Source organism: Rhamphochromis sp. 'chilingali', assembly GCF_963969265.1.
Source record: "Rhamphochromis sp. 'chilingali' genome assembly, chromosome: 2".
Lineage (NCBI taxonomy): Eukaryota > Metazoa > Chordata > Actinopteri > Cichliformes > Cichlidae > Rhamphochromis > Rhamphochromis sp. 'chilingali'.
In genome coordinates, this window is record NC_137930.1 from 45,872,209 (window position 1) to 45,891,193 (window position 18,985).

Consider the following 18,985-nt stretch of genomic DNA (forward strand, 5'->3'; position numbering starts at 1 on the left):
CCAGATTCTTCACGTATCCTTCCTTCTTCCTGATTCCTTCCACCTTGACGAGATTCCCAGTTCCAGGCGTACTGAAACATCTTAACAGCATAATACTCTCACCTCCATGTTTTACTGTGGTATTCTTTAGGTTGTATGCTTCTCCATTCTTTTTCCAAACTATGTTTTAACGGTCTGTTTTTAATCTCATCTGATGAGCGTCAAGTACACAGAATCTTTCTCCAGGTTGCCTATAGCATGCTTCAACATTCAATTCATTCCTGTGCATGGTTCTAGTGATTGTCTTCTTTGACACTACAATTCCTAACTCTTTCTAACTCATTCACTAGTGTCTTGGCAGTTCTTTTGAATCTTCAGGCACATTTCTCATTAGTTTTCTTTCCAGAGTCTTTGAAATCTTTCACTTTGTACCTCTGCCAGGGTCACTCTGCACCGTGTGGCTCTTCCTTGAATTTCAGTTTCAATTTTCAGTTTTATTTGTCATATGCAAGTTAGCACAGGGTCAACATTGCAATGAAATGTGTTTGACGAGCAGCAGTCACTCAGCAGCATGAATTTCTTGATAATAGTTATCGTTCCAGTTCTTAACACTCGTAAACGCTCAAGTTTAAAGTGGTTGTTTTTGTTTTGGGAGTGTTGTTTTTTGCACGTGCCTAGTCAAAACCTTCCTGAGGTTTTTCTGCCTGGAAGATAACCCTCAGTTTTAACGTGGTTTTACATGCTTTGAGCACTACAAAGTCACAGCAGTCAGTTTTTCAAATAACTAATAATATTTGACCTTGGTCATTTTTGTTTGTTCTGAAATCATTCTGTTATCGTGTGCCAACAGAAGTAACTTGTGCTTTCTAAATAAAATTAGTATGATAAGAATTTCTATGTCGAAGATTGATTGCTCTGTTAAAAAACGCACTCAGGAAATTTTTGGCTAATAATTTTGTCCTTATCTGTATACAATGCCACAGTTTAACGTCATTTAAGTAAATTTTGCATATAATCTTTATATTTGTATTTAATATATTGTGTGTGTTAAATTATCATTCCACACTGTTTATTATTTTATTATCAGGAGAAGAAAATGAGATGGATAAGGCAGAAAAGGCATCACTCAACAATGAGATGATATCTGCTGCAAGACGAATCACCACTTTAGAGATGAAGGAGCTGAATGAGAGGCAGAGAGCTGAGCATGCCCACAAAATGTATGAGCACGTGAAGAACTCACTTAAGCAGGTGGAGGAGCGCAATGTGGAACTGGAATCCAAGTTTGTGGAAGTATGAGACCAAGGAAATAGACAGATATGTTTTTCTGTGGCACATGAAATGTGTTGTTTTCCCAGCCATCACCATGACCATCTTTTAACATATCTAAAAGGCTATTTGGTTCACCTGACACATAATGTTACAGTGAGAGAAGTGAATTCATTTTGATTGGACTGGATTTGCATTTTTATGCTATCCAGAACCTGCTCAAAAAGAATTTTTTATTTCATTATCTTAACATTTTAGTTCACAACCTTTGCGATATATCTCGCTTGTCAGTCTCTATCAGGTTGTGGGTGTTCAAAAAAGAATTTATATGACTCTTATCAAGAAGTCTTACTTCTGTTTCTCTTTAGTTGACTAAGATGAATGTGGAGGCCCAAAGGCTTGAGCGGGAGCTGAGAGATGAGCTGGCAAGCAGCGTGAGCAAAGCTGCGAGCGATGCAGACAGAGCCAAGATTGCAGAGCTGGAGAAGGCAGAGGCTGAGCTTCGCAATGAGGTTTCTAAGTGCGTCTGACAGCGACTATGCCTTAGATTGATTTTTGTTTTTGTTTTGTTTTTTGCTCTCTATTGTGTGCTCTAAGTTTTGATAAGCACTGCAATCACAATCATCCCGTGTGTGTGTGGAGGGGGAGGGGGGTGGATTTATAGAAGCATAGGTTTTGAGGTCACAGCATTGTATTCAAGATCAAGCATCAGGATCCTATCAAAGATAAGCTTGTCCTTGTCAGGGGGGGTTCAAAATATTACAAGCAAGTTTGATTTTTATGATTGTTTAGTATTGATTGATACCACTACCACCATTTATCCATTCATCAATAATTAAAGACAATGATCACAGTGTTTCACTATAAAATACCAGATCATTAACAAAAATTAAAAAACACCTAAACTAATACGCAGCTGTAATGTTGGTATTTAAAGGGATTCATTATTTTATTTTAAAAACAAAACATAAAACATGTTATGTTGCAATTTCTATGCTTTTTTCCCTTTGGCAGGCTTCAGGAGGTCTCTGATGTGGCTGTGACACAGGTGTCTGCTCTACAGGCCAAACAAAAAAGCAACGAAAAAGAAGTGGAAACTTTGAGGAGGCAAATATTGGACTACCAGGTAACTTGGTTTTGCTTTCAGCTTCTTTACTTGAGTTTACGTTGTTTAACCTGATGACTGTGTTGATAAAAGAACTTTCTCAAGCAGGTCCTTTACTGCACTTTCTGTTTGTTGCCATTTGACAGTGAGAGATACTTTGAAATCAATCATTGCAACTTTTTATGGTGATTTGTATAGATTTTCAGATCTTTGCTTTCAACAAAAAAGTGGAACAAATGTCAGTGGTTTGTTAAATTCTCACATGTCTGCGAGACAAAAATCAAAGAGAAATCATGCTTTGTTTTTCACTCAGTCGCAGTCAGACGAGAAGGCCCTCATTGCAAAGCTTCACCAGCACATTGTGGCTCTGCAGCTCAGTGAGTCAGATGCTTTGGGAAAACTTGAGGCTGCCACCAATCACATCCAGCAGTTGGAGGCCTACAAGCTGCGAGCTGAACAGCGGCTCGATGCAAGTGAGCGTACTCTGTTTCTCGCTCGCCAAGAGGGCAGAAACCGCTCGAAGCACCTACGGCAGACTATCCAGTCGCTCCGTAGGCAGTTTGCAGGTGCGTTGCCACTTCCTCAGCAAGAAAAGTTCTCTTTGACCATGCTGAGCCTCCAGGAGGACCGAGCAAAAGCTCAAGAGGAGAAAAAGAGGGCAGAGCAGGAGAGCAAGAGAGTGGAGGGAAGGGCAGAGGAGCTGGAATTAAAGCTGCAAGGGCTGGAAGAGCTCGTCTCAACCCTAAAGGATGTGAAAGGGGCCCAGAAGGTTAGTGGGGAGTAATATTCTTGAGATCACATCTTGTCTTGTTTTGACAGTTGCCAAAAACCACACTGTCTATGACTTAAACCAGGTCACTGAGTGGCACAAAAAGATGGAGGAAACTCGCCTGCAGGAGCTCAGGAAAGGCAGGGAGCTGGTGGTCCAGAAGGAGGAGATAAAATATCTCTGGAACCTTGTAAAGGAACAGGAACAAACCATCCACTCACTGGAAGAGGATATTGTTCAGCAAAAGACTGTGAGCGAAAAATTTATTCTTACACACACCCAAATTTGCTCATTTCTCAATCACTATAAAATTCAAATTTTATTTGTCACATACACAGTCATACACAGTATGATATGCAGTGAAATGCTTACACAACTGCTCGTGACATAAAGAAAAAAAAAGGCTATGAATAAGATAGGAAATAAATATGAAAATTAAAAAGGGTAAATTTAACTAGGAAGGAATAAAATATATAAATTAAAGTTGAAAATAAAATAACTGTACAACAAAATACACAATACACAAATACACAGTATAGAAATATATAAGAATGTATGAAGAAATATATATATACATATATATATATATATATATATATATATATATATATATATATATATATATATATATATATATATATACACACACACAATAACAGCAGCTGTACAGTATTAAGTGGAAATGAAGAAATATAATGTCCAGTGTTGTGCAATCCACACATGAGAGTTACACAGAAATTGAAATGATTGTGGGCTGATTAAACTGCAATGAGTGGAGATTTTTTGTGAATACATATTTAGGAAACTTATTAATGAGGTTTTAGGTGCATAAGCGCTTCGGGGTAATGCAGTAATATCTTCTCATTACTGTATAAAGCTTCACGAAGAATGCCAGCTTGCATGGGATCAGCGAGAGGTGGAGATGGAGCGTCAGCTGGACTATTATGAGAAGCATCAGGATGAAATTCTGAGCAATGCAGAAAAGGTAAACCATTGTTTAACTAATTAAAAAAAAAAGAAAACACTGAAAACAAAACCAGCTGGATTTCCAGCTTTTTCCATTTTTAATCCTCAACTGTAAAAGGCTGATGGACCGGGCATGGTGGACATCCATCATGCGAGAATGAGGCAAAGTGATATAGAACAAGTTCATGCGTTTCCTTAAAGTCTCAGATGAATATTGGTGATCTTGACCTCATGGTGAGAGGTCAAGTTATCTTAAAATCTTGTGTACATGATAACTTGAAAGATGTCACCTAAGATTTTCGAATTGATACCATAAGTGTATCTACTAGGAGGCTGAGGGGCAGCACTGGCAGTCCAGTTTTTGATTATTTAATGTGCAATTTTACATGTAATTAGTTTCTTTAACATGCTATTGCAAAGGTAATTACTCTATTTTTGTCTGTTGTAAGCTTGATGAAGGTAAAGGATGGCTACCAGACCCAAGTCTACCTCTTGCTCGTCAGTTAGAGTTTACCTTGGGAAAAATCAGAGAGCATGTCCGCACCATTTTGGAGACACAGGCCACGTGCAGAAGTTTGGACAAGGCACAGTATTTTGTCCCTGTTCACATACTCAGCAGTCCCTATAAGTATATAGCAATATTATTTTTTATTTATTATTGTTTTAATTTGTTCATTTGTACATATGCAGAAATTGAAAGAGAGGGAAGCAGCTCTGTGGAAGGCAGAACAGAACATCGTGTCAAGGGATAAAGTAATCAACGAGCTGCGTCTGCGGCTCCCAGCTGCTGCCGACAGAGAACGGCTGCTAGCCGACCTTGCCAAACATGAAGAGGGGCAGTCAGACAGACAGTCTGCCCTCAAGCTGGCTCACCAGACCATCAAAGACCTGCAGGATCGACTTGACAAAAAAGAGGATATAATAAAGAAATACCAGAACCAGCTGGCTCAAGCTAGACAGGTACAGTGATATAAGATGAAATATTGGCTGTGCAGTGATTTTAAGCACAGCAAGTCTCTGATGTTGATTTCTTTTCTATGGGCTGAGGAGAATCATTAGCAAGTCAGTAAGATTTTATTAGTGATTAATTGCAGTGTTATAGAATCTTCAACAGGTGAAAAAATTAAAATCGCAGATCTTAAACAGGGTAAATATCACTGGTTAACTCTATACATGAAGTATTTCAGTTATTTACTTCATTTAAGGCACCATCACAACAGTTTAAACATGTTTTCTTTTTTAACCATTTATTTGTTTAATTGTCCTCAATGGTGTTGATACCAGGACCAAGAGGAACTGATAAAGAGACATCAGGAGGAGATGAAGATGTTGCACGAGAAGCTGGACTTGCACACAGACACCTCGCTGGATCGCTTCAGACAGACAGCGATGGTACTGGTGCCCTTGTTTCAGAACTTTTTTGTTCTGTTTTTGTAGATTTTGATCTTTGATGTAAGGCTCACAAGAACGTTAGACCACTGCAGACCAGATAAGGCATTCAGATTCATTTCTTGAAGTGTATTTCCACAAATAACTGGATGTATTTCACACCAATTTTCCCAACGTAACAAAAGATAATCAACAAAGGATGTGCTGTATTTGTATAAAGAAAGACCAGCAGAGAAAAACATGTCTCTAAGAGTCTTTGAGCTTATAAGGCTTCTGTTTAATTCTCTCTCTGTCCAGGAGTTGATGAAAAAGCCCACCTTAAGGGTACCAACCTCTAAACACGTGGAGCGTCTGGCTGAGCTAGAGCAAACAGTGGCCGAGCAAGACATTTCACTTTGCTCTCTCACTGAGAAGCTGAAAGTGACCACTGCTGAGCTGGAGCGACTGAAAGCTACCATGGAAACAGAGGCTAAGAGACACGCTGGCGAGACGTCAAAGTGATTATCACTTTTAGTTGTTTTTTTTGTTTTTTTTAAATGTGTGTTTATTTCAGTTTTTTAACCCAGTGTTTGCGACTAAAAGTTATATTAAAGCAGCATCGGAATGCTTAATGTTTCCTTAATGTAGTCTGTAAAGTAAATATTTAAGTACTTCATGGATGTAGCTACTCATATTGGTTGCCCATTTGTTAGGGAAGTCCCACGTGAAGGCACAAGATGTACATTTTTGCTTTTATTATCTTGGTTCACTGCACATTCAAATAATAGCACCTTGTGCAAGCAGAGCCTGTTTTATCCTTCTTAATTACTTTAATGAGAAACATAATTTATAAAATAAATATCCTACTGTATTCAGTATGGCTTAAATCTATCAATCAAGACCATAAATGCAACAGGAAAGAGTTTACTGGAGTCATTTATCCAGGAAGTTGAAGGATGTTTTAGACTTCTGTGCAATCAGACTTTTTCTGCAGCCAGAAGAACCACTTGCTGGTGGCCCTTCCAAAGAAACAGCTGTAAGACAATTTCTACATTAGCTTCACTATACAGGCATAACATTACAAGCACAGATTAATTCTTCTACATGGCACCTTTTAGTGGGTGATATATATTAGGAAGGAAGTGAACATTTTGTCTGTAAAGTTGATCTGTTAGAAGTAGGAAAAATTGGCAAGCATAAGGATTTGAGTTGTGATGGCTAGACGACTGGGTCAGAGTAAAACTGCAGCACTTGTAGGGTGTTCCCAGACTGCAGTGGTCTTGTATTTGCTTTGTATCTATAAAGGAAGTGGTCCAAAAAAAGAACAGCGGTGAACTAGCAACAGGGTCATGGACGCTAAGGTTCACTGATGCACGTGGGGAGTGAAGGCTGGCCCGTGTGGTCCAACAGACCAGCTACTGTAGCTCACAAGGAGCACAACAACAAGTTTGAGGTGTTGACATGGCCTCTAAATTCCCCAGTTCTCATCTGTGGGATGTGCTGGACAAACAAGTCAGATCCATGGAGGCCTAATAGGACTTAAATGATCTGTTGCTAACATCCCAGTGCTAGATACAACAGCACACCTTCAGGGCTCTAGCGGAGTCCATGCCTCAAAAGGGTCAGGGCTGTTTAAGCAGCAAAAAGGGTGACCACCAGTGCTGTGGACATGGGTTCATTTTAATGGATTCATTCATAACTATCCAAGAAAATGAGCATTGCCAGAAGTGTGTACCCATACTTAACCAAAACATTCAATTTACTGAAGAAGGACAGCATCAGTGTTGTGACTGAAAGGGTTTGGCTGGCTTAGTGCATATGTAAGAGTTTCTCTTTCAGAGAGCAACATGTTGGAAGGAGGGTGCTTGAATTAATGATGTAAATTTGATTTGCACTACACAGTTTAATGGAAATTGCAACAAATTTAATGCTAAAAAAACATGTTATACTGTGTCTGATGTGGTTGTGATAGATGCGTCTACACTCTATCAGAGTGATGGCTCAAAGCAGTGACCATGCCAGTGTCTTGTAACACATTGAGTCCTCATTCTGCCTGTTTAAAACTGAGCCTCACATATTTCTGCCCCTCAGTCATGCTGGTATTTTGATGGAAGAGTGCAGAACTTAATTCTGTTACTGAGTTACTTTTTATAGTGAGCTGTTGTGTCTGCAGTGCTTTAGATGTTCAGTCACATTTTGACACAATAAAAATGTCTCGTGCTGAGTGTGTCTCGTGCACGCACATGATAAAGTAGTTTGAAACACTGCTCTCCTCTGGGTACATCGAGTCAAATTAATACAGTGGACAGCTGTCCACACAAGAACTTCTAACAAAAGAGTAGTAAGAGCAGGTTTCCTGAATGTATGTGCTGTGTGGAATTGGAAGCCAAAAAATACATTAACGATAGTCTAAGGGGCTTTTGGGAAAAAAGCATCTGGGCTTCTTTAAGTTAACGTTTCCAAGTTAAGTTTAAGTTTAAACTTAAAGATGTCCAGACGCTTTTCTTTCCAAGCTCCTTAGACTATGATGACCTGACTGACTGAGAACCTTCACAGACACACATTAACAATACATTTCTTAAACAGAGGTGGTGAGATGCACAAATTATTACGTAAATGATATCACTACGGCATTCTTCAAAGCAGTCATATGCTTTAGTGAAATGAGTAACTCACAGTTGTGAACAGATATAAGCACAGCCTTAATCTTGCGTGGGCCTCTTCAATAATGCATCTGCAGTTAAGACTCGTGAGGTGATGATGCAAATATCTGGAGGCTGTGGTGGTATTGAATAGTACCGTGTTATATTTTATAAGTATTTAAGCTATGGGTGCGTCCACACAAAGATGCAACTTTTCTAGACTTTTGTTCTCAAAAGGCCTTTAACACTACAAGCTTTAGCCATTTGCTCACATGTTCATACAGCTCTTATTGTAGACATATGACATTTTCCTTATCACACTCACATACCAATAGAAGCTTTGTTTTGGGATTCAGAATATTGCCCAAGGACACTTTGAAAATGCACACTGGATTAGCCAAGGATCGAACAGACCTTCTGATTAATGGGCAACCCAGTTTGTGACGTTTGATTCGACATGCTATCTGTAGAAATTAAAAAGAATATCTATGCTTGTGTCAAACTCTGACTTATCAACATTAGGTATTTCAATATTATTTAAACTCACTGAGTTAGAAGATTTAAAAGAGTAGAGATTTTTTTCAGGTTTAAGGATATGAAGTGTGAGACTACGCCCTAGAACTGGCATTAGACCCTGTTAACCCTTGATATGCTGCTATGTTGCTTTTCACACAGTTGATGCAATGGCTGAGATCATTATAAGCCTGGGATCAGAGCTGCATTAGTGCCTGACAGATTCTTTCCTTAGTTTACAAAGCATCATTCCACAGCTCCTTTGTCCTGATCTTGCAGACTAAAATACTAACGCCTACACAGTTATATCACTGGCGTTACTTCATATCAAAATGGCAAGTTTTACTGACCACCTTAAAGTACTTTAGAGTAGAAGCCACATTTAACAACAAAGTCTGTAACTGTGGGCACTTTGTCTGTCTCTTATACATGGGAAATTTAGAATCACCAGTTAATCTAACATGCATGTGTTTGAAGTGTGGAAGGAAGCTGGATTACTCAGAGGAAACCCAAACCAGACACCAGGAGAACATCCAAAAACAGAGAGGCCCCACATGTGGTTCAAACCAGTAATTTTCTAACTTTATGGCTGTAAAGTAACAATGCTAACTACTGCCCAGAGGGGAAAAAAATGTTGCTTTCAATAGTCCAATATTTTTTTTTTAAACTCATAACTAAATCCCTTTTAATGCCACAGACACATGTTGATCACATTTTTTTAAGTCATTATTCTCAAACTGAGGCAAAGTAATCCCAAAGGTATCCAAAGCTAACAAATTTCTTGTCTTAAAACTGATATGGGGGATTTGTTGCAGGTTGGAGGAATACCATGTCAGCCAGGTGAAAGCTCTGACTGCGGAGAATGAGGATCAGAGGAGCCAGATGGCCCAGATGGAGAAGGAGATGAATGATCTTCGAGCTGAACTGGAGGCCCAGAAGGAGGCTAATGTCCGCTCCCCCAGTAACACCATGAAAAATCTAATGGAACAACAGAAGGCACAGCTCACCCAGAAAGAGAAACAGCTAAAGGTTGTTGTTTTTTTTCCCCCCCAGTTTTTCTTTGAAAGTTGTGCACACATGTAAAGTGGTTGGCACTCAGTTTCAGCGTACTGAGAAAATGCTTTCCACTCATAGTTGGTATTTTCCCTGCGTACCGTAATTCCTGCCTACTCCAAATTTGTGAAATAAATCTTGACTGTCTTCTCTCTGCACTGGCGGTGTGATGGAGTGGAAGCCTCACCTGAATATTTAGAGTTCACCCAGCATAATGTTTTTGTGACTAAATGATTTGGATATCTGTTACGGCTGCAGAAAGTCTTTTAAATGATACATTTATAATTACACCACACACATTGTAAAGTCAGATGTTTTTGTTTGTGTCAATTTTGCAGTTTGCTTACCAAAATGATGTGTATGGTAGAGGGCAAATAATCTGTTAATGGATGATGATGCATTGCGTATGCTTTAAAGGCTCTCAGTAAGGTTCTGTTGAACCTGCGTGCGGAGATGACGTCTGCTGCAGAACAGCAAGTTATAGCAAGTGCTGCACAGAAAGAGGAAAGTCTGAATGTCCAGATGCTGATTGACAGACAAACCAAAGACCTTAAGGTAAGAGCCCACAGTCATCAGAATGTAATCATTTCTGTTTTGGTTTGTTTTCTGTTTTGTGTGGGGTGTCCGTGTGTTTGTGTATGTTGTATTTCATCAGCTGTTGAGCTAGTTATTCAACACCACAAAATATGATTTATTGTTGGTTCTATACTTGCCAAAAACCTGCTTCTAGTTTGTAATGTTTTACAATGTTGTTCTGAGAAGAGTTGGTACGCTGTTTAAAAGTGAAAAACAAAAACCCAGAATGCAGGGATATGTAATTTATTTCAACACCATATTAAAATGAAAATAGTACAAAGACCATAAATCAAGTACTACTAAGACTTTTTTATTGTTCCTAGAAAATTAAATGCTCACTTTGAATATGAGTCCAGAAAGTTACAAAAGGAAGAAGTTAAATTGGCCACAACAGATGGTAAAACAAACAATGAAATGAGCTTTCTGGAGATGTTGTTTGAGGCTGTGTTTCAGAAGTAAAAAAGGAAAGATTTTTTGTCAAGCATGGTAAATAATATTAGAAAAGTTTGAGAATCTGGAGAAATCTTAAGAAACTGGTTATTAAAAGAGTTTCTGCAATCTTCTGGCCTCTCAGGTGGAAACAAGAAACAATTAGAGAATGCAAACGTCTGCCAAGACAGCTCACTCTCTGGGCAGAATTTACTTTTGAGGGAATAATTTTTAAAAGTAAGTTTAGTAGTGTAGTATAGATCAGACAGGGCAGGATGACAGATGTTTACTTTGATTATTTAGAATCTCCATATATCGTTCTTATATGCCTTTATGTTGTCAATGCAGATAATGGAACCAAGAAACATAGTTTTAAATAGCTCTATATAACATTTTCAGTTTGACTTACAGATAATTTGGTTGACGTTGACGGAGAGGTCAAATGTGCCATATTTTAAATATTTATATGATGCTTTTATTTATTGACAATAAACACCACATTTGTAAGATTCACAGTTTTATTGTGTTATAAGGCTTTTTTGTCAATATTTGACCAATAAATCATTAAGTTGACCTTGAACACTTTGGTGGGTGTAAGGCAAATTTTAATGGATTGTTAACATTACCCCACTCTACACCCCTACATAGCCATTGTGTTTACCAACAAACAGAATAACATGCTACCAAAAATATATCCTCCTAGATGGAAGTAATCACAGCATGGCTCATGAACACTTTTGAAAACCAGTGTTAATGATCAAAGTTTGTTTCTGCATCCGCAAATTAGACTCAAAGCAATACTATGCAAAGAAAGATATACTATATTACCAAAAGTATTCACTCACCCATCCAGATCATTGAATTTAGGTGTTCCAATCACTTTCACGGCCACAGGTGTATAACATCAAGCATCTAGGCATGCAAACTTGTGGCCTTCAGATTAGCAAAGAGCAGCATGCACCTTCATGGAACTTGTTTCATCAGATGCAGCGATGTAACGCATGCTGCAACTGGACTCTAGAGCAGTGGAGACGTGTTATCTGGACTGATAAATCACATTTCTCCTTCTGGCAATCTGATGGACAATGATCATTTCTGTATTTTTTTATTTACCTTAACCAAAAATGTATTACTAGTTTATATTGGTGAAGAGAAAGAGTATCACTTTAATACTTTTAATATTCTAAAGGTTCATAAGATTAGATTTTAAAAAAAGGAAAAGATATTTATAAATTATGTTTATAAACAACATCCTAGACTGCCTTCATGTTCTCTGAGCCTGAGCTCATTGAAGATGGACTGGGAAAGAGAGGAAACTGTCCCGTACTGTCACGGTTCTGGGTCAGTTTTGACCCAGCATTTTGAGTTTCTCATGTTTTGGTTTAATTTTGTATTTTGTATTGACTCTTGTGCATTGTTGATTATTATTAGTATTCTATGTTTTAGTTTATGTTTGTTAGGGGATTAGTTCTTAGGTTCTGCGTCTAGTCTCCGTCTTTGTGTGGTGGTTTCTTGTTTCCTGTTTTATTGTGAAGGTTTGTCTCATGTCAGTGTGTCTAGTTTTGCTCCCCCTGTCTCGTTAGCCCTAATCTCTCCCAGCTGTGCTCCCCTTCTGTGTCTCATGCCCTCGATATCCCAGTGTGTATTTAAGCCCTGCGTTTTCCCTGCTCTGTGTCGGGTCATTGACGTCCACTTCCTCCCTGTGCTGTGTTTGAAATTCATTCATGTTCTTGGTTCTGTTCCTGTGTGTTATCTTGTTTTAGGTTCCAGTCTAGTGTCTAGTTTCGTGTTCACCATTTATTGGTCGTGTTTGAGTAATGTTTATTTCTCTGATGAGTCACCCCAGTGAATAAACTGCACTTTAAGTTAACTTCTTGATTTTGAGTCCTGCATTTGGGCCCTCTATCCTACCTGCATCACAGCACACTGCTCCGTGACATGTACCCTGACCAATCAAACGGATTCTGGAAATAATTGGATGCCAAGTATTCTGGCCATTTTAGGGAAACAAAGCCAAAGAGATTCTGCGTGTATTACAACAGCATCTCTTTCCGGTCTTTACTTTCCAGACCTGTAACCCATCACCAACATTTAGTATCGTATGACACATTATCAAGCAAATATGGAAAAACAATTTGCTTTTAGAACTACAATAACCAGATACCAGACAGTGGAAACTATGTCCCTGCTCCAACCTTTTTTAAACATGTTGGTCTTAAAAAAACCAAAAAAAACTGTCAATTTCATATTTAATATTTGGTCCTGGTTGTATTTTTATATGGTATAGATTTGTAGATGATCTCAAAATCATTGCATTCTGATTTGATTGCATTTTTTATCATTCACTCAGTTTTAGGAGCCAGGCTTATACAGTCACAACCTGATGCTTTTGAATAGGAACTAACCAAAGATCAAATTGGTGAACAAGCTGCTTGCACTGGGCTTATTGCATAAACAGCATGTTTGACATCTGGCTAGCCTCAACCAACCCTTCCTCCCATCATTAATTACCATTAACGTCCTCATGGGAGGCTCAGTGTGATTTATAAAGGTAGTAGATAGAAAAAAGTTGGTCGTTATTTACACTTAAAGAACATTGTGTGTGATTGACACAGTATTTGTGGTATTAAAGTAAACTTCACCCAGCACAACACTATGAAACCTTTATGTGTTTTAATTGATTTGAGGAAAAATGTTGCTCTATAGAACAAAACAAAATGCTGATTTTGGCCACAAAATCAAGAGAATGGAAATAATATCAGACTTTTTGAATCGGAAAAGATTTAAAATTTCTTTTTCTTTCCCCAAAGGTGCGAATGCAAGAACTCAGTGAAGAACTTCAAGCTGCAAAGGAGTCTGCCAAATCAGCCAGAGGCCGCGAGAGCTCCTTGAAAGAGGAAGTGGACAGGCTGAACCAAGACATCCAGAAAGCTCAGAAAACCCAAAGGCGTCTGCAAGCTGAGAAGGAGGCGCAAGAACAAGAAATCGAGGAACTCAAGCAGCAAATCAAAAGGCTCACCAGCGCTCTTCAAGTTAGTGCCTCCAGAAAGTGCGAAATCACAAACCACATCAGGTTGCTTTGAGCCGCTACTTGTTGTTGTTAGAATCTAAGCTATGTGTTACATTGAAACCTCATGCTGATGTGCGACCACATGCTTTCGTTTAGGCGTCATATTCAGACCTTGCAGGTGATAAAACACGAGAAAAGAGACATCCAAACCCTGTCGTGCTTATCTGTGGCAAAAACTGAAGCATTCATCAAGAATGGAATCTCACATGTCACAAAGCTCGTATGTCAGAACTGATTTAATTCTTTAGATATTCTCGTGGATCAGTACCATGTAGGAGTTTTTTGTAAGTTAAGTTTCAGGTTTATCTCAGGACTTGGGCTATAATTTATATTAACCAAAACTCCCCACCGTGACCCTAACCTAAACAGAAACGTTTCCATCTCCATTTATGTACCTGTCTGAGAAAAGGTGCTTTCGTGTTTGTTTTTAGAGCCAACGAGAAGCAGATGGAAAGCGACCAACTATTGAGAATCTGCAGAAGAAGATCTGGAGACTGGAGTCTGACTTGGAGAAAAGAGCTGAAATAAAACATGTCAAAAACGATCATGGAAAGGTATGAACATCAATTCAGTCGGCATCAAATATTTTGGGCCCTGTTTTCAAGGTGGTGCAGTGACCGGTGCCAAATAGTACAGCGATATTTTGCTCTTTTCCTGGCTATACACATCCTGAAAAAGAGGCACATATTAGAGAAGAGTCACTTGAAACTGAGTCAGTATAGTCGTTGTGGTTTTTCTTTCTTTTTTAGTGCAAAATAACATCAGTTTGCAACCAGCCCTGTTATTTTATCAATAAGCAGAACAAGATATTTGGAAGAAAGCATTTGTTTGTAAGGGTTGCACTGATCTCTGAAGGAACTTCGACCAAATCTGCTGCCCAAAGTTGCCGTTTGTCATTTGAAAACCTTCCCTTGCGAATGTGTTTAATCTCAGTGGCTCCCCGATGGCCTTTTGGGACACGACTGAAAAGGACTGTTGTTTTCTGCAGCCTTTTAATATATTATTAATATTAATATGGTGTACATGTAGTGATTTAATGCATGTTGGACAGACTAAAGAAGAAATTGTGCGATGGGAGGAGGGCAAGAAATGGCAGGCCAAGATGGAGAAGGTCAAAAATTCACTGAAGGAGAAGGAACGAGAGAATGAATCCCTCTCAAAACAGCTCAGCACTCTTAAAGACCTCTATGCCAGGTTAGTTTGGACATCACACACAAACAGGCTTTGCTGACCTACTTCTCTTCGTGTTTTCTGTCTAAAACCCAGAGGCACTTGTGTGGATGTAGAAGACGTTAATGTGTCAGTGGAACTGTCACTTAATTCATTTTATTTGCTTCTTGTGTCTTTTTGCGTTTATAGGCTGGAACAAGAGAAGAGTGCACTGCAGAAAAAGCTGAAGGCTCGAGGGGTCACTGCTGATCAGGTGGTGGGCGTGCGATCCACTGAGATGGAGAAGGAGATGGAGGAGCTGAAGAAGAGGAATTCAGACCTGGAGACAGAGATTCTCACTATAAAGTATCTGTCAGGCTGTTCAAATGTCCTAACGTGTAGATTGCATTAATGCGGGCATGTTTATAGTTTTCTAGGCTTCGTCTTCGTCTCTTTCTCTTCTTGATGGAGAGGAGGCCGTTCTTGGAACATGATAACTTTACGAAACAATAAAAGAATCTGAATCACATACACAAAATTCAATATTATCTGTAGTGTGCCGTTAAATTACATTTACACAAAAGAGGCAGTACACATGAACTAATTGGAGAATTAAAACTCACAATGAATTCTTTTAGTAATAAATACGCAGTAATAAACATAATAATATAATAAAACTAATTACAAACATACACTGTAAAGATTGACCAAAACACCAGTGGATTAGTTATGAAAAAAACATGCTTACACTAATCATATTCAGATTTCAAGACTATGCAGCTGGATGTCATAAAGTTAACCACAAATACACTCTTTTAATTAAGAAATATCCAGGATTAATATGGCAAACCTAAATCAAGTTCATGTGTGCATGGATACATAAAGATGATGCCACTCGAGCACTGATGTCCTTGCTTTTGCCTGTACAACTATACGTTTCAGTGCTTGTAAACTGTTGGTAATTGTAGATTCTGTCTGATAGAGCAGCTTTACATAGTCCAAACCGAGGCTTTTGTTTTCTTACTCGATGTACAGACAGCAACAGGCTTTACCGCGTGACGGTGCCATTGAGGATATGATGCTGAGAAACCGCTTCCTGGAGGAGAGACTCCGTTCCTTAGAGAGCCAGGTTATCAAAGAATCTCCATCAAGACCTTCTGTAAGTATTTATTTGACTCTGAGATCAACAAATAAGATAATGTAAGAATTTCATCAAGCGAAAGGGCAGCTTCCAACTTTGAAATATGGAAATTTGTTGGTTTTACTCATTTTATGTCATTTTAAATTCATTATTCTTAACTTTGCGTTTGTTGGCCACACAGAACATGGGATTTAATGTTAAGGCCATTATTTTGTCAATTAATTTCTTTGGTCGCTATTCATAAGGGCATGGGTGTACAAGTAAACATCTGTTTATATGTTATTGTCATTGGCAGCTCTAATTGGAAGATTTTTTTACTCTTATTTATGAGTATGGACCTTAAGCAGAAGCCGAGGTTTGCCTGTTACTTTTCAGAAATAACATAATGAAAGGGGGTTTGTTAAAATTAATTTCATTTCTGCATTCACCCTTTTTTACGTCCAGTTTTCTTAATACACGTCTTTCATTTAACTGTGTTTGTCCACGAAGGGAAAAAGCATCTCTTCTCAGACTCTAAGAGAGATTCGTTCTGCTACTTTTGATGTGGACAATGGGTCATGTGAAGAGCATGTAGGTTCCTGTCCTGTCGAATCCTGCAGAAGCCTTCTTAGCACTGAAACTGCTGAAGATACCTTTGACCAACAGAGGGAGCCAAAGCAGCATTGGGTGAACAGAGAAACCCAGACCAGCTGTGCAGAAGCAGATGATGTTCACAGTAAACAAGCGCAACCAAGCTCTGAAGCTCCAGGCTATCTCGAACCAGATGTGACCAGAGAAGTAGATCTTAGAACTGATAATGCTGAAGATGATGAGAAACAAAGCGAAGGTGACAATTTAGAAGGCACAGAAGAAATTCATTGTGGCTCTAAAGTTCATACACCTGAAGACAAGGAAGAAGAACAGGCCACAAAGGCAAGCGAGCCTGATGAACTGTCAGGAAGACCGGGATCGGTTATATCACCTCCTCCAGCAGAGGCAGTTACAGATGATGAAATGAGTGAAGCGCCAAATAAAGAGGCTGTTGGCGACCAAGACTATCAAAATACAGATGATAATGATTATGATGTGGGAATCGCATCAGAGAAGTCACAGCAGGTGGACGAATGGGTTACACAGAAACATGAAACAACAAAGAATGCAACTGTGGAAAATCCATTACATGAAGATGAGGACCCCAGCTCTATTCATACCAAACACTTCATCAGGAACAAGATGGATCATGAAGTACAAAAACGTGAAGGCAAATCTGTGAGCTGTCGAAAGGTATCTGAAGGCTTCTGTAGTCACCCTGCTAGAGTGGTAATGCTGTGATAGCATTAGACATGGAAGAGCAAAGATTAGGCCATGGCTTGCTTTTTAGTGTGCAGTTGTTTCTTTCCCTCACACCGTCGATCATGGACTCGATGTTCCCAGTGGTTTCTGCACTCCCTTTGCAATATTTTGTTTCAGTTTAATTTGATAACCTTTATTTCCACCTGGCTCACTCTGTGCCCTTGCTGTCCTCTAGACTTCAGGACGAGGCACCAATACTCCATCAGAGAGAGAGCAGGACCGCCAAAAAGAAAACCTCAAGCTGGCCTCTGAGAACCTGGAGCTGCGCTTTCAGCTGGAGCAGACCAACAAAGACCTGCCGAGGCTCAAGGTAGACATTACCCAATTAGACTGAGGTAGCTGATCAGTTCAACACGAGCGCTATGGATATATGAAAACATACATACATCCATAATATATATATATTTTTTAATAAATGTTACAAGCTGAAGATCTGGGAGAGCCAGTTTGGCAGAAAGCTCTGACTGGAAACATTTCCTGTGTGAGAACTATAATTTTAAAATATAAAGAATGGTAAATGGCCTGTATTTATATAGCACTTTACTAGTCCCTAAGGACCCCAAAGCGCTTTACATATCCAGTCATCCACCCATTCACACACACATTCACACACTGGTGATGGCAAGCTACATTGTAGCCACAGCCACCCTGGGGTGCACTGACAGAGGCGAGGCTGCCGGACACTGGCGCCACCGGGCCCTCTGACCACCACCAGTAGGCAACGGGTAAAGTGTCTTGCCCAAGGACACAACGACCGAGACTGTCCGAGCCGGGGCTCGAACCGGCAACCTTCCGATTACAAGGCAAACTCCCAACTCTTGAGCCACGATCGCCCCGTGGAAGAAGACTATTGATGGCACCTGGAGAGTTTACCTCTTCATTAAACGCATTTGCCTTAATTGCTTTAATAATAGACCATTTACAAAAATACATAAAAAGTATGAAAGTTTGCTTTAATAAAAAGTGATTTCATCTGTAGCATAATTTTTTCTTTCAGCACCACATTAAGAGGTTTAAAAGAATGGAGCAAATCTATTGAATTAATACTTTGATTTGGAAACACTGGAAGTAGTTTTTTGGGGGTTTTTTGCCAAAGGTATTTTGTTTTTTTGCTCCCTACAGAATCAAGTTGCGGACCTTAAGGAGATATGCAACGCACTGAAAAAGGAAAAGACAGAGGCAGAAAAAAAGCTGGCTCATATACGTGGAGTATGTTTTTTTTCTTTGCCTACACAATCTTTAAAACAACTGAAAATAAATCTGTACATAGGAATTAAAACAGAATCACCTTGAAACACAGTTTACAAAAAAATGAACTAGTTCTGATCTAATACGTTATTTATTCTGTGATCCTCATCAGGGTGGTCACAGTGGTAAAACGGTGCCTGAGCTCGAGAAGACGATTGGATTGATGAAGAAGGTAGTGGAGAGGGTGCAGCGGGAAAACGAAGCACTGAAGAAATCCAGCGCCACTGTGAATCAAGACAAAGTCACTGCCCTGGAGAAAGAAAATATTAAGCTAAAGGTTGCCAACGCCTGTGTCACCTTACACATCACAAACGTTATTTTGGGAAGGTTTATTTAGCATCTCTGTTCCGTGACTGCAGCTTACAGTAAGCGCTGT

At 39.2% G+C, this 18,985-nt stretch overlaps 1 protein-coding gene across 5 annotated transcripts in view; it reads left to right on the forward strand.

Annotated features, from left to right (window-relative positions):
• cep290 (centrosomal protein 290) overlaps positions 1-18,985 on the forward strand; it is a 43,458-nt gene that overhangs the window by 20,756 nt on the left and 3,717 nt on the right. For all 5 annotated transcript variants that reach the window (XM_080875970.1, XM_080875971.1, XM_080875973.1 and 2 more), the window contains 20 exons: positions 1,067-1,272; positions 1,617-1,768; positions 2,263-2,374; positions 2,667-3,122; positions 3,208-3,372; positions 4,000-4,107; positions 4,538-4,672; positions 4,779-5,048; positions 5,373-5,480; positions 5,775-5,974; positions 9,427-9,640; positions 10,082-10,219; positions 13,480-13,701; positions 14,171-14,293; positions 14,791-14,933; positions 15,099-15,254; positions 15,924-16,047; positions 17,537-17,671; positions 18,484-18,570; positions 18,722-18,886. In XM_080875970.1, coding sequence (XP_080732096.1) covers positions 1,067-1,272; positions 1,617-1,768; positions 2,263-2,374; positions 2,667-3,122; positions 3,208-3,372; positions 4,000-4,107; positions 4,538-4,672; positions 4,779-5,048; positions 5,373-5,480; positions 5,775-5,974; positions 9,427-9,640; positions 10,082-10,219; positions 13,480-13,701; positions 14,171-14,293; positions 14,791-14,933; positions 15,099-15,254; positions 15,924-16,047; positions 17,537-17,671; positions 18,484-18,570; positions 18,722-18,886 — 3,419 coding nt within the window. The remainder of the gene's footprint in view (positions 1-1,066; positions 1,273-1,616; positions 1,769-2,262; positions 2,375-2,666; positions 3,123-3,207; positions 3,373-3,999; positions 4,108-4,537; positions 4,673-4,778; positions 5,049-5,372; positions 5,481-5,774; positions 5,975-9,426; positions 9,641-10,081; positions 10,220-13,479; positions 13,702-14,170; positions 14,294-14,790; positions 14,934-15,098; positions 15,255-15,923; positions 16,048-17,536; positions 17,672-18,483; positions 18,571-18,721; positions 18,887-18,985) is intronic.